This window comes from Oncorhynchus kisutch, linkage group LG12, assembly GCF_002021735.2.
Source record: "Oncorhynchus kisutch isolate 150728-3 linkage group LG12, Okis_V2, whole genome shotgun sequence".
Classification (NCBI taxonomy): domain Eukaryota; kingdom Metazoa; phylum Chordata; class Actinopteri; order Salmoniformes; family Salmonidae; genus Oncorhynchus; species Oncorhynchus kisutch.
Window position 1 is genome coordinate 36,137,180 of NC_034185.2, and position 16,081 is coordinate 36,153,260.

At 42.9% G+C, this 16,081-nt stretch overlaps 2 protein-coding genes across 2 annotated transcripts; both read left to right on the forward strand.

The window, feature by feature from the left end:
* The first annotated feature begins 336 nt into the window (after positions 1-336).
* On the forward strand, positions 337-6,381 carry LOC109900942 (heat shock protein HSP 90-alpha 1-like). The gene is made up of 11 exons (XM_020496856.1): positions 337-617; positions 2,541-2,690; positions 2,898-3,264; positions 3,431-3,564; positions 3,746-4,054; positions 4,180-4,345; positions 4,468-4,658; positions 4,775-4,925; positions 5,045-5,313; positions 5,410-5,743; positions 5,980-6,381. The coding sequence occupies exons 2-11, from the start codon at positions 2,541-2,543 to the stop codon at positions 6,087-6,089; spliced, it is 2,181 nt and encodes a 726-aa protein (XP_020352445.1). The 5' UTR covers positions 337-617; the 3' UTR covers positions 6,090-6,381.
* A 387-nt stretch (positions 6,382-6,768) lies between these two features.
* LOC109900941 (heat shock protein HSP 90-alpha) lies at positions 6,769-15,898 on the forward strand. The gene is made up of 11 exons (XM_020496855.2): positions 6,769-6,934; positions 9,306-9,455; positions 9,742-10,111; positions 10,281-10,414; positions 10,726-11,070; positions 11,232-11,397; positions 11,500-11,690; positions 14,122-14,269; positions 14,367-14,635; positions 14,855-15,188; positions 15,417-15,898. The coding sequence occupies exons 2-11, from the start codon at positions 9,306-9,308 to the stop codon at positions 15,524-15,526; spliced, it is 2,217 nt and encodes a 738-aa protein (XP_020352444.1). The 5' UTR covers positions 6,769-6,934; the 3' UTR covers positions 15,527-15,898.
* Positions 15,899-16,081: the final 183 nt, after the last annotated feature.

The window sequence follows — 16,081 nt, forward strand, 5'->3', positions numbered from 1 at the left end:
TATTCTTTCCCAATCTCACAGGCCCCCAAAACATACTTGTGGCCAGCCTGTTATCTTTCCAGAGTCCTTCTGCCCTGCGTCTGTCTGTCCGGATGGTTCAATGGGAGCAGGTGGTTTGAAAGGCTGCGCACAGCTGTGACATTGCTGACACGCCATAGAGGTGTATGGTGGGGCCTAGTGGGCCAGGCCTGACACACTATCATGACGCCTCAGGCCCCCGAGTGGCAGGCACCCCTTATGACTGTGCTGCCCTATAAGGACACATGTGGTTTATGGCGCAGACCCCTCACAGCTTTCACTGTCACCCCCACCCTACTGGTCATTTCTCTCTTAGCCTGTACTGTAGTGGGACTGGGCATTCCTTCTGGAAGCTTCTGAATGGGGGCTTCGAGAAAGCTGCCCCTTGTATAAAAAGAATGGACTAGGCCCAGGGGTACTCAGATACAGAAAGTGAGAAGACATTCACCTGAAGCCATAGAGGATTTAGGAGCAGTGAAATACAGAGATTTAAAGACTACATTAATCTGCAGAGGAACAGAAGTGACGCTCAGAGATTCAATTTACAGCGATCAGCAAACGAGAAGTGAAGCACAGGAGCTCATTCTTATCTATTCAAGGTAAGAGAGAGAGGGTATCAGGGAGAAAGGTAAACCAAATATGTAGCCACTTGCAGTTCAGGGGCACAAGGAAGATCAATTGACAATATTCTGGAAATACATTATGCATTGATATTATAAAGGTGAAACACCAGCAGGAAGTAAGCAGCCTACAGTATATATTGATACTCTAAATTGAATAATATATCATGGGGATGAATTGCACTGTATTAATCTGAAATGGCATTAAATCAGTGAGGAGACTTTGATAGACAGTTACCCTGGATCTGGTAAAAACCCTTTTGTGGGTGCATGGCAAGAGAGGAGCACATGGCATGGAATATGACCCTGGTTAGAAGGAGCAAGGGACATGGCAGTTGAAGAGAAAGAAGAGAGGCCTGGCAGTCAGCACAAATAATTATTACAATCAAGTTATCTATACCAAGTTATTAAATAATGCATTTATCAGACCTGAAAGTGTCTCAGACCAGAATTCTACTGGTTCATGTAGTGAATTTGAAGCCAAGGACCAGGAAGGATTCATTTATTCATTCATTGAACTGGAGAAATGCCTTTGATGTTTTTTATTGATAAGCAGCTACTTTAGGAAAAGGTATCTTTCATGGGAAAGAGTGTTAATGGCATTTGATGAATACTTCTCAGTATATCAGTGCTGTTAAACAATCATAACTTTTAAGAGCAACTCTAATATTTTTGCTGAAAGTTAATAACATATAAAACCCTATACTTAAGAGAAAAATGCAATGTTGAAGACAGCCTATGGGTGGATTTACATTAGTAAAATATGTCTAGTGAGATCTATCTCTCTTCAACACCAGATTTGCAAATGTTCTGTTTACACTAGCCTTGGATGTGGTGTGGCCAAATCCACATTCTTGCTTAAAGTGTGACTGCAGCTATTAATTAACATACCATAAAAACCATAGTATATAGACAAACAAAATAAGGGTAGCAATTCAAACTATACAGGCGCTTCTCATCTAAACCATATTGCACAGTGTACATATTGCACACTTTATTCATGCAATGATTCACAAATGTGCAGATATTTTAAAAGCCTTTCATTTTCTATTTGGCTAACAGAGCAAAAATGCTCTCTACTGGTGTTAAGGTCATTGTTGCAGGGATATGTGGTGTGGGAGAGCTATTGTCTTTACACTGTACAACTCAGAGGAGGATATGTTGTGTAGATGTCTTGCACACTACCTGCAGAGGTAGCGTGGGAGAAATCTCTTAAAAAGAGAGATTTTAATATAGATCCGTCTCTTTACACTAGACAAGTATATCTCCTGGACCTAGTTTGTGTAATTTAAGTAGTGTAGTGTGAAGAAGCTCTATTAATACAACTCTACATTACTCTATTCAAGCCAAGTCTTGCTTCATCTTAATACTCCATTTCAAAGAAAGGGTATCACATGGCATGACTGCAGCTGTTGGCAAGGGGGTGTGAAAAGGTCTGGAAACTCCGACAGTTTTTCAAATGGCAGAGGCCTTGATTGACAGATGTGGCCTGTGCAATAGGAGCCTCTGACGGAGGGCTGTAACAGGTGCCTCTATTCCTCAATACTTCAATCCCTTATTGCCTCATTGTCATGTGGTCTGACTAGACTAGAGGCTGTATACAAAAAAGCAGGTGTTTCTGGCTTTAAAAGCTGTAAAATATAAAAGTCCACATTTCAGACATGATCATTTGCAAGCTACTATAAGCTGTATTATTTTTTTATTTAGCTGAAGCAAGTCTTATTGCAAAATGCAGAAAAAAGCCTTATGTGCTTTTCAAAAACATGTCTTCTGAATAGCCTTATTAATACAATATTCATCCATTGTTAGGATAATTGAAGAACAATTCAAATCTAAGTGTTGAGGCATCAAAGTCTCCATCAGTCTGAAGTACAAACTCTGCTATTTTGTTTCTCCTTCCAGATGCCAGAGAAAGCCGGCCACACCATGGATGAGGAAGTGGAGACCTTTGCCTTCCAGGCTGAGATCGCCCAGCTGATGTCTCTGATCATCAACACCTTCTATTCCAACAAAGAGATCTTCCTTAGGGAGCTCATCTCCAACTCTTCAGATGTGAGTAGATTAATCATAATGCTGAATTGACCAATGTAACATTTTACCTTAATAAGCAGCCACTTATACACTGCTCTCTGAGCCAATATAGTAAAACAAGCTATATCCCAGAGTTAACCTGCTAAACACTTTGTTAAATTCGCTCAAGGTATCAACCATGACACTTTTCTTTTACCCTTGTGACCTCTTTTTGCCATGATCTGACAGGCTTTGGACAAGATCAGATACGAGAGCTTGACAGACCCAACCAAATTGGATTCTTGCAAGGAGCTGAAGATCGAGGTCACCCCTGACCTGCGCACTCGTACCCTGACCCTGGTTGACACTGGCATCGGCATGACCAAGGCCGACCTGATCAACAACCTGGGAACCATTGCAAAGTCTGGCACAAAGGCCTTCATGGAGGCCCTGCAGGCTGGAGCTGACATCTCCATGATCGGGCAGTTCGGTGTGGGTTTCTACTCTGCCTACCTGGTGGCTGAGAGGGTGACTGTCATCACCAAGCACAATGATGATGAGCAGTACATCTGGGAGTCTGCAGCTGGTGGCTCTTTCACTGTCAAAGTTGACACTGGTAAGCATCTTCAACAGTATTGATTAATATGCTGCTGCAATTACTTTTCTCCAATACAACACTATCAACCTACATCCTGGATCAGTTGAATCTTCTTTTCAACAATGTCATTCAAAAGGAAGTAAGTTTAGATCCAATGACTAAGTCTGATTTTTCTGATCTGAAGGTGAGTCCATTGGCCGTGGCACCAGAGTAATACTGCACATGAAGGAGGACCAGTTTGAATACTGTGAGGAGAAGCGCGTCAAGGAGGTTGTGAAGAAGCACTCTCAGTTCATTGGCTATCCCATCACACTCTTTGTAAGTTCAAATAGAACTTTATATTTCTTTGGTTGTAACAATGTAACAACATAATGCGGAGATTGACTGAAATCTGCTGTATGAACTAGGAAAGTAACCTGTTAAAAAAAAGTGGATCCAAACATTGCTCCCCATACTGGACAAATCCTTCAACTTTTTAATAACAAACATTTTCATCCAGGTGGAGAAGTCTAGAGAGAAAGAGGTGGACCTTGAGGAGGGAGAAAAGGATGAGGAGGCTGATAAAGATTCTGCAGCTGAGGACCAAGATAAGCCCAAGATCGAAGATGTCGGTTCTGATGAGGATGAGGACACCAAGGATTCCAAGAACAAGAGGAAGAAGAAGGTCAAGGAGAAGTACATTGACGCAGAGGAGCTGAATAAGACCAAGCCTATCTGGACCCGTAACCCTGATGACATCACCAATGAGGAGTACGGAGAGTTCTACAAGAGTCTGACCAACGACTGGGAGGACCACCTGGCTATCAAGGCGAGTCTCTATGATGGCAAACTGAAAATCAAAACTCAAGCCTTATGGGTTTGTCTTGATCCAACCTATGAATTAATATATTAGTATGACTGTATGAGTCAACGTTTATCTCATTATTCCCACAGCACTTCTCAGTGGAGGGCCAGCTGGAGTTCCGCGCTCTGCTTTTTGTGCCCAGGAGGGCTTCCTTCGACCTCTTCGAGAACAAGAAGAAGAAGAACAACATCAAGCTGTACGTGCGCAGGGTGTTCATCATGGACAACTGTGACGAGCTGATGCCAGAGTATCTCAGTGAGTACTGTACCTTGAACCTTTAGCCTTTCATGGATACCTCTTCAGCACCGCACTCAAGCATGACATTGAGTAAAGCTGTAAGTAAGATGTCTGACCAGTTGCCATTCTCTTATCTCCAGACTTCATTAAGGGTGTGGTGGACTCTGAGGATCTCCCCCTGAACATCTCCAGAGAGATGCTGCAGCAGAGCAAGATCCTCAAGGTGATCCGCAAGAACCTGGTCAAAAAGTGTATGGATCTTTTCGTCGAGCTCTCAGAAGACAAGGACAACTACAAGAAGTTCTATGAGCAGTTCTCCAAGAACATCAAGGTAAGGTCTTCCTCCCTTTGAAATGGATTTTCCAAGTTCCTGAAACTCTTCAACCAGAACTTCTCCTTCTCTTTTTGAGGGACCTTCAGCTTGAACATTTTCCATCTTTCCATTAGCTGGGAATCCATGAAGACGCTCAGAACCGCAAGAAGCTGTCAGACATGCTGCGCTACTACACCTCCAACTCCAACGCTGACGAAATGGTCTCCCTGAAGGAGTATGTTTCTCGCATGAAGGACACCCAGAAACACATCTACTACATAACTGGTGAGCTGCTATCTATTTTCACTCTCCATTATTCCTTCTTTGTTAAATCCATGTGACATAAAAATACATCATTTAAACCAGGGTAATCTAACTGTTAATAACTGTGTATTCTCTTCTAGGTGAGACCAAGGAACAGGTCGCCAACTCTTCCTTTGTAGAGCGCCTCCGCAAGGCCGGCTTGGAAGTAATCTACATGATTGAACCCATTGATGAGTACTGTGTCCAGCAGCTGAAGGAGTATGATGGCAAGAACCTGGTCTCTGTGACCAAGGAGGGTCTGGAGCTGCCTGAGGATGAGGATGAGAAGAAGAAGCAGGAGGAGCTGAACACTAAATTCGAGAACCTCTGCAAGACCATGAAGGACATCCTGGACAAGAAGATTGAGAAGGTACAAGCACAACTCACCTGAACCCAATCCCTCTGCAATGTGTCTACGCCTTTTAATAACATACCACTTCATACACAACTGTCAATATGTCTACAGGTTTCAGTTTCCAACCGCCTGGTCTCCTCCCCCTGCTGCATCGTCACCAGTACATACGGCTGGACGGCCAACATGGAGAGAATCATGAAATCTCAAGCTCTCAGAGACAACTCCACCATGGGCTACATGACAGCCAAGAAGCACCTGGAGATCAACCCAACCCACCCTATTGTCGAGACTTTGAGAGAGAAAGCTGAAGCTGACAAGAACGACAAAGCCGTAAAGGACTTGGTCATCTTGCTGTTCGAGACTGCTCTATTGTCATCTGGGTTCACGCTGGACGACCCTCAGACCCATGCAAACCGCATTTACAGGATGATTAAGCTTGGCCTGGGTGAGTTGCTTTGCCTTAATGCATTATTTGCCCTCAACTTTTGTCTTGGTTGATGGGATTTAAAGGCTCCTCCTAGAGCAATTTACAGTACAGGTCTGCAAACACCAAATAACTTACAGGACTATCATGGTAGTACAATGGTTAGGAATAAGGCTTTAGTTTTTTCCCATACTTTGGCTGTCTGAATAGCAGATTGTACACGATGTGAATATGTTTTTCTAATGTTGCCTCTACAGGCATCGATGGTGATGACTCAGCTGTGGAGGAAATCCTCCAGCCCAGTGAGGATGACATGCCTGTCTTGGAGGGAGATGATGACACATCAAGAATGGAGGAAGTTGACTAAAGATATATCAGAAGTACATAATTTTTTCCCTTTTTAACATTTCATTTTTTAAAGTTACTTCATTGTGTCCCAAATAGACTTTACATTTTCATGACTGTTGAGTCATAGGGAAAGTGTTGTAATTAATTCATCATAATTAATGAATACCATAATTATATAGTATATCTACTGCTTTCAACCCTATTCAACTGTAAAAGTCAACAGGGATTTGACTTGTGTCTTTATCTATTTCTGTAAGCTATTTTCTATGAAAAATGACAAGGTTTATAATAAAAAAATATTTTGAAACATATTTGACATGTTTTCTCTTTATCAAATAGTCTGGATTATTGTGATGGCATGTTTATAATTCAATACTGGACTATCTATTTTGCATCTTCATTCATACTTTTGCAATCACCTTACCCCCATAAGAACCTCCTGTATTTCAGATCTTTTTAGAGTAAACGTTTAGGTAAAAAGTTTATCTTAATTGTGAAATCTTGTGAGGGTCATGAATGATGATGAATATCCCAGGTACACTATGTACCCACTGTACAGATTTGATATCGCCACGCCCATAGACCCGCCTTCACGATAGAGTTAAATGAAGGAGGGGCGTGGACAGAGAAACAGTAGGGTTTGATTGATATTCCATCGCTCCTCTCAGTGTACACGCTCATCCTACAAACAGTAGAAGCGTCAGGAAGATTCCAGACGGTTCTGGAAGCTGATTTCTCGAACACTCTCAGCGTCTATAAAACCTAGCCAGTTATCATCTCCCCATCTTCTCTGATAGCTGGCTAGGTTTCGTTTCGTTGGCGACCAACTTCTGAAGAAGAATTCAGGGATATTTCCACAGCAAGGTAAGACATGAAATAACATTTATGTTCCAGCATGATGATGCGAGTGTCATTATCCAATTAATATAGTCAATGGAAGTTTAGAATATCAACATAATATCATCAAATATCGTTTTTACTCTCAGAATAATCCACTCGAAACATTATTTTAAATTTTGTTGCAATGAATTGCATTGTACATTTCCTAATTTGTAGGTCTAACGACGTTATTTCAGAATGAACTTCGTCCGCTATTTCAGAATAGGCTACCACATTCTCTATTAAAGTTGACCTATAAAACCTAGGCCAATACATCCACATTTGGGTCTTGACTGCCACACATGCTTTGATAATCCTTTTCAGAAAAGTATTTTCATTCACGTCACTTCACTGTCGACATGACAACTATTCATCACGATTTGGCCAATATTTATTCAAATAGGAAATTCATCAAGATTCACATTCAAACTCGTTATGTTACCCGGTTGCGAGATTGAGAAAGGATGGAAACGTTTGATCGATCGTTCTGGTAGTTTCTAGAATCATGTTATTAGCCGCGCGAACCGGCAGGTGGAGTATGTTTTACCGTTACGCTTGGTCAGTTTTCACTGGGATACGGAATAATGAATGAAAGCCAATGTAATATATCCGTCCCTTCAAACTGTGCATCATCATTATGGCTGGTTCTTACATAGTCTACCAGCAATGTGGAATGTAGAATATTTGATTCCATTTGATTATATTCTAGTGTGCCTGTCCAAAGTACAAAATTATCAATTTATGATGTGCCTATCAATTTCCTTACAAGGAACTTATTTCAGTTTATTGGAGAACATTTTCCTAAAACCCTTTCCTGTGTGGAAAGGGTTCTACATGGAACCAAAACGGTGTCACCTGGAACCAACAAGGGTTCTCTTATGGGGACAGCAGAAGGATCCTTTCGGGAACCCTTTTTTTCTTAGTGTAGTGAGTCCCACTGATTCCCGTTGACCTGAAGTAGGCTTGTGGACTGTCATAACCATACTGTGACTAACATGCTGATAAACAGTTGTTTATTTGGGGATGGAATATTTGATGGTTGCAAGGGGCAACCAAACCATGCTTTAAGTGGCTGTGCTAACAGCCAAAGGAGTGATGCAAGCTGTCAGAAGACAATGCAGTGCCAGGGCGTTTTGTAGTGTTGTGCCTCCTTCTCAGTATGTGCTTACGCTTAACCCTTATTCATGACTCCAATTCCATTGTATTACATTAACCTATTGGACGCCCCCTTTACAGTGTCTCTGAAGACGATGTGGGCGATAAAACTACGGAAAGCCATTAATTTCCAATGGAAGAGAAGCAAAGTGGGCGGAGGACCTTTGGGGCGATGCAAGCATGGGCGAGGGACGTGAACTGAGCGGCACCAAAGTTGGGGAGAGCTGAACTTTATGCAAATACTCCACGACATTGTGGCACGCTCCTTTCTTAACCCAGAGGCGCAACATCGCAAGACTTCCAGGAACGCTTGCGAAACAGATCAAACAGACTAGGCCGAGGTTTGGGAAATCAATGAGAGAAGCGTAAAATTTTTCAGTTGTTAATTATCTCTAAAACAAAAGGCACAACGTAGGTTTTGAACCAATGTCTTAAGGAGTTGAACATGTTTTTACTCCAAGCAATCTGTGAAAGTGACAAACTGACACGTCTAATTTGTCAGAAGCAACTTTATATTGAAGGAGAACCTTTGATTTGAGGACCTGATTACATATTTTGCGCATAAGGTTTGCGACAATATTCATGCTGTACTCTCTTTGTGGCGAGGCGGAATATAAGTACTAGTTAAAACGATCTGTTAGCCCTGTGAGAGAAATGCTCCGACGCTGCTCCAGTGACATTTGGAACTTAACTTTCATTAAGTGAGAAATCATTTAAAAAATACAAAAGATACACTTACTGTAGCAGTTTAGGAAAGTTGCACCTGGCTGTATTTTCAAGAACACTACCAACAACCGAGAATACACTTCCTCCCCTCCATATTTTTGATTCAAACTTCTCCTATGGAGCGTATCTGGGGAGGAGGTTTCGTATCTCAGCTTGGGGCTGTGTTTTAAACAATTCTGCAGGGTGTAACCAGGATGCAACTTTGCTGAACTGCGTACAGTAAGTGCATAATTTGTTTTTGAAAGATTATTTAGTGCTGTTATGAAAGTTAAGTTACAAATGTTTCAAAAACTGTACCACAAGCAAGGATTATTCGTTTCTAAATGTTAAAACAAAGCGTTGGGATTGTAGTTCACATGGAACCAGCTGTCCTCCATACCATCAGCTGAGAACCTAAGACGGGGATCTTGGGCCCCCTTGTCACCACAGTGTGTTTACAGTATATTCATTCAGTATGTGTGTTGTGTCTCCACAGATGCCGGAAGCCCATGACGCCCCGATGGAGGAAGAGGCAGAGACCTTTGCCTTCCAGGCTGAGATCGCCCAGCTGATGTCCCTGATCATCAACACTTTCTACTCCAACAAAGAGATTTTCCTTAGGGAGCTCATCTCCAACTCCTCAGATGTGAGTACTTCAGGCACCACAGGCGTTTAGACTACTTGGTAGTTTAGTATTATTAGATGATTTACAAAATACACACACAGGCATATTACTTTAAATACTTGTTTATTACACCACTATTCATATTTTATTACATATCTATAGATAGTTTATTAGGAGGTATTCATATTTTATTACATAAAATATTGACGTAGCCTGCAGAATACATTTACATATAATTAAGAGTTTTGTTAATCTAGTGACGTCAAAAAACAGATTTATTTAGACCTATGTATTTTCATTCAACTAGGCTCTAGACAAAATCCGCTATGAAAGCCTCACAGACCCATCCAAGATGGACTCTGGCAAGGACCTGAAGATCGAGGTCATTCCCAACAAGGAGGAGCGCACCCTGACCCTGGTTGACACCGGCATCGGCATGACCAAGGCTGACCTGATCAACAACCTGGGAACCATTGCAAAGTCTGGCACCAAGGCCTTCATGGAGGCCCTGCAGGCTGGGGCTGACATCTCCATGATTGGGCAGTTCGGTGTGGGTTTCTACTCTGCCTACCTGGTGGCTGAGAGGGTGACCGTCATCACCAAGCACAACGATGATGAGCAGTACATCTGGGAATCATCCGCTGGCGGATCCTTCACCGTCAAAGTCGACCCGTCAGGTAAGGACAGATTATAGTTTTACACTTAACTTAACCAGAGCTTGTTATTATATTAATATATATTTTATATAAATTGTGTGAACTGAAGAGGCCTACAGTTACAGACTATTGTTTTCCTGGTGTGGTCTGTTCTTAACACCCACTAAACTCCCATGTCACTCTACTCTAGCTGAGTCTATTGGTCGTGGGACCAAGGTGATTCTGTACCTGAAGGATGACCAGACAGAATACTGTGAGGAGAAACGTGTCAAGGAGATCGTGAAGAAGCACTCCCAGTTCATCGGATATCCCATCACACTCTTTGTAAGAGCTAGCAGGCATGAGAGTGATGAGTGATGAGTGATTACCAAATTGTTGTACTACATCTGAAACTTCCTTTCAGGTTTACATGAAAGAGGTGTCAAGGGAGGGGCTAGGAGTTGATTTCAGATTGGACAAGTAAATGACTGGATGATAAATTGATGCGGATATCTTTCACTTTTAGATTTTTTTTATTGAATGAAAAACAGGCACAGTGAATGAAATATTTTAGACAACTACCCACTTAAAGTCAGCTACAGTACATCAACACATTGAATGTGTCCCCTAACATTCTCATGATCCTCTCTGTTCAGGTGGAGAAGGAGCGTGACAAGGAAGTGAGTGACGATGAGGCAGAGGAGGAAGAGGAGAAGAAGGATGGGGAAGAAGGAGAGAAGAGAGAGGTTGACAAACCCGAGATCGAGGACGTAGGCTCAGACGAGGAGGATCACCATGACCATGACCATGACCACGACAGTGCATGCGGTGACAAGAAGAAGAAGAAGAAGAAGAAGATCAAGGAGAAATACATTGACCAGGAGGAGCTGAACAAGACCAAGCCCTTGTGGACCCGTAACCCTGATGACATCACCAACGAGGAGTATGGAGAGTTCTACAAGAGTCTGACCAACGACTGGGAGGAACACCTGGCTGTCAAGGTGAGGATATTCTATTCATATTGGCCAACCGAATAAGTTCCCACGCTGTTTATTTACTAAGTTTCCCTCGCTGATGTGTGAAGTGAGGTAATTTCATAACGACAAATATACATGTATATTAAGGTTTCAGCAGTTGGCATTCTGTTTGTTTACTTACACAGCACTTCTCAGTTGAGGGCCAGCTGGAGTTCCGTGCCCTGCTCTTTGTGCCTCGCCGTGCACCCTTTGACCTCTTTGAAAACAAGAAGAAGAAGAACAATATCAAGCTGTACGTCAGGAGGGTCTTCATCATGGACAACTGTGATGATCTTATCCCTGAGTACCTCAGTGAGTCAGACAGAACTGAAGCAGATGCTCACGTAGATCTGGGAATGAGCTATAATCTAATTGAGAAGGTGTCTGACCAATTGTCTCTGTCATTTTCTCCAGACTTCATCAAGGGTGTGGTGGACTCTGAGGATCTCCCCCTAAACATCTCCAGAGAGATGCTGCAGCAGAGCAAGATCCTCAAGGTGATCCGCAAGAACCTGGTCAAGAAGTGTATAGAGCTCTTCACTGAGCTGTCAGAGGACAAAGAAAACTACAAGAAGTACTATGAGCAGTTCTCCAAGAACATCAAGGTCAGTTTCATACTTTTTAACGCAACAGTATAGAACATAGTAATAATGGATTGCATTATTTATACAGATATTCTCACTAGTTCTTTCTGACAATTGATGTTGCAGCAGCACCCACCACATGGGTGATACAAGGCAGCCATTTTGTGCTAGCAGGTTCACCACGAGTCCAGCTTTCATCATTATGTAACATTGCCTTAAAGGTCAACCTAAACTGAACTAAGGATGCATTGTATTTAGTGGTAGACATGATCTAGGTGGATACTACGATGACCCTTATCACCACCTGTTCTTTTAAAAATCCTTGGGGAATATTCTGAATGGTGTAGTTGTTGAATGTTCCACTAACCTTTAACTGGTCACCACCCGTCTGATCCCCTCGCCATCTTGTCTCCTCTAAACCTGATATAAGCGGCTTAGGGCCCAGTCCTTCACAGAGCTCCTTACCACCATCCTCTGGCTTTCTGTAGTGTGTTTAAATGACTAGACAGGCTCTATGGCATATCGTTACAGTTAAGGTAAACCTTGGATTCCATGTGGAAATAATCTGCAGGGGGTGCAACTTTGTCATGTCTGCTGAAATTATGTGAAATCTATCTGGTTTTAATCTTAAAGGGGACGTTTACCCCTTTATATATATTTTTGCCTGAGTACACTAATTACATAGTCAGAAAAACCTTACTGACAAGTCAACAACACGCCCCTTGTTGGTATCATATTTACTGAACTTAGGTTACTTCCTGGAAAATGTCAGTCTTGTAACACATCAAGATATTTTTGGGGGACAGTTGTTATTTAACCTTTTACTGCAATGGGATAAATCATGGTCATACAGATTGATTATTGGTAGTCTTAAACAAATCTACTTTGAAACAAGAGTATAAATATCACACACATGGTTATGGGCTTAAAAAAAGAGTCTGTACCATGTCAGATTTAGAGTTGAAATGTATTCAATTTTGAGTTTGCATCTGTAACGTGTATGCTGGGAGTCAGGAAGCAAGTATAGGGAGTGTATTTAATAAATAAATTAACATAGATCAAAACAAGAAACACAAGTAGAGTACAGATATGGGATACAGTCAGTAATGCCTAGGGAAAGAACCAAAGGGTGTGACAGATATCGGGAAGGTAATCAGGAAGGTGATGGAGTCCAGGTCAATCAATCAAATGTATTTATAAAGCCCTTTTTACATCAGCCGATGTCACAAAGTGCTATACAGAAACCCAGCCTAAAACCCCAAACTTCAAGCAATGCAGATGTAGAGAAGCACGGTGGCTAGGAAAAACTCCCTAGAAAGGCTGGAACCTAGGAAGAAACCTAGAGAGGAACCAGGCTCTGAGGGGTTTATTTAGTGCTTTACCTAGGTAGCCGGAAAGTAGTCTAATCTGAGTCTGAGACGCTGTTGCGAGTAACGATGTGACAGGTGTGCGTAATAAGCAGACTGGCGACCTCGAGTGCTTGAGAGGGAGTATACGTGAGGGTACACCCTCCCTGACGCGCGGCCTAAGCCACAGGACACCGACCAGAGGGATGGTCCCAGGGACCAGGAGCGAGCCGGTCGTTTCTGCTGAGGCTCGGGAACCTGACGAGCTAGCTGAGGCATCCTCCAAGTCTTGTAAACCTGACGAGCCCGCTGAGGCATCCCCGGTTGTTCCTGTAGTGGTACCCGGACCCGGCGTCACCTACAAAAACACTCCCTGATGCGCCCCTTTGGTGAGGTGATATTCTGTAACGTATATGCTGGGAAGCAAGTACAGGGAGTGTATTTAATAAATAAATGAACATAGAACAGCCGGCTCGTCGGGCTCCCGCGTCTCAGCTGGTTCTACGGGTTCCCGCGCCTCAGAGGCGACCGGTCCGCTTCAGGTCCCTGGGACCGTCTCTCTCATCGACGTGCTGTGGATGGAGCCACGCGTCAGGGAGGGGGTACTGTCACATCTACTCCCACTCCCCCTCTCTGGCTCTCGTTGTCGCCAGTTTATTCATTAGTATGCACACCTGCCACCATCGTTACACGCACCTGCGCTTCATGAGACTCAACTGGACTCCATTACCTTCCTGATTACCTTCCCTTTATCTGTCACTTCCTTTGGTTCTTTCCCTAGACGTTATTAACTCTGTGTTCCATGTCTGTACGCTACTTGTGTTGCTTGTATTGGTCCATGTTTGTTTATATATTAAATATTCACCTGTACTTGCTTCCAGACTCCTAGCGTACACGTTAAATCGTCCCAATATTACACTTTTATACATTACAGAAGACTGAAATATAACAACTGTTTGACATAGAAACACCAGATTTTCATAGTTTCATAATCTTTATTATGAAAAATATTAATAAAATTCCACCCATGAGGCCAAAGAGGGTGGTTTTTGTCATTGACTGCAGGAAAGGGCCACATAACCTATCCTGTGTTTTCTCTCTCCCAGCTGGGGATCCATGAGGACTCTCAGAACCGTAAGAGGCTGTCAGACATGCTGCGCTACTACTCCTCAGCCTCAGGGGACGAGATGGTATCCCTCAAAGACTATGTCACACGCATGAAGGAAACCCAGAAACATATCTACTACATCACTGGTGAGGAAACACACTTCTCTCTGTACAGCCCAGTTCATAGGTTGTCACGTGATAAGAACCTGATTTCTCAAGTTGCTTTATCTACTGCATGTTTCAGGCGAGACCAGAGACCAGGTGGCTAACTCTGCATTTGTGGAACGCCTTCGAAAGGCCGGCCTGGAAGTAATCTACATGATTGAGCCTATTGATGAGTACTGTGTCCAGCAGCTGAAGGAGTATGATGGCAAGACCCTTGTCTCTGTGACCAAGGAGGGTCTGGAGCTGCCTGAGGACGAGGACATGAAGAAGAGGCATGAAGAACAGAAGTCTCAGTTTGAGAACCTCTGCAAGATCATGAAGGACATCTTGGAGAAGAAAGTGGAGAAGGTAAGAACGCTTAATCACATTGCTTACATATATCATGTTGCTGAAGGGGTCCTTTATGTTAAGACAAATGTCAGGAGGCTTGACATTACCTTAAAAATGCCACCAATATTTGCCACTGTATTTATATGCTCACTGCCAGTACAATGATTGCCTGATTCAATGTTGTTCTGATCATCTCCCTAATAACCAACCTCTCCTATCTTCCCCCCCCCTTTATAGGTGACAGTGTCCAACCGCCTGGTCTCCTCCCCCTGCTGCATCGTGACCAGCACCTATGGCTGGACGGCCAACATGGAGAGGATCATGAAGGCCCAGGCCCTGAGGGACAACTCCACCATGGGCTACATGGCTGCCAAGAAGCACCTGGAGATCAACCCAGACCACCCCATTGTGGAGACCCTGAGGCAGAAGGCAGAGGCTGATAAGAATGATAAATCAGTGAAGGACCTAGTCCTTCTGCTGTTTGAGACGGCTCTGTTGTCCTCTGGGTTCACCTTGGATGACCCTCAGACACACTCCAACCGCATCTACAGAATGATCAAGCTAGGACTGGGTGAGTTTGTCTAAACAAGAACCATGTTTGCTGTCAATATATGATCAATGCTAGCCCCTTGTCTGTATTCCTTTTGTGTTTGCTGATCTGAAGGACCCATGTTGGTGTAATAATGGCTCCATCTAGCCCTCCTTCATTTTCTCAGCATTAAGTGGTCTAGATATGAGAGAACATTGTTTAAGCTTCAGTAACTGACTGAGACTCTATTCCCTCCCTTCGCCTGTCCAGGTATTGATGAGGATGACCTGACCCCCGAGGAGCCAACCTCAGCCCCTGTGGAGGACATGCCTCCCCTGGAGGGAGACGAGGACACATCCAGGATGGAGGAGGTTGACTAGACCAACTGTCTCAGCTGCAGTGTTACTGTAACTACACCAGTTTGCTTTGACACTAGTAGTGTTGTAAATTAAGACAGGATGACTTTGTTTGTTCATGAACCTGGAATTTCCCCCCTTGCCCTCCTTCTCGATCCAAAATCCCTTGACCTGCATTGATCATATGCAGTTTAGATTTATTCCCATAAGTGTTAGTGTTTACAAAACAAGAGCCTGTTGACACTTTTTTTGTATCTTGAGTTGTATCAATTATTTTTTTTATTGACATTCCAACTTTCTTTTGTGTGTTGACTTGACTGTAAATATTTTCTGAAATTGATACTGTAACTTGAAATGGTGGGACCCCAAAATAAAGTTGCCTATGTTAACAAATTCCATTGCTTCATTTTCGCTATTTATGTTGTTGAATGAAATTAGCTCTTTTAGAGGTTTAGTTAGATACTGTACAAATACTCAAGTTTGAGGTGATGCGAGCTTATTTGGTCACTTACTGTGCTGAGAAATACTTTGTATTACAATTTAGTCTACACCAATTGCACAATACATAATTACAGTTGC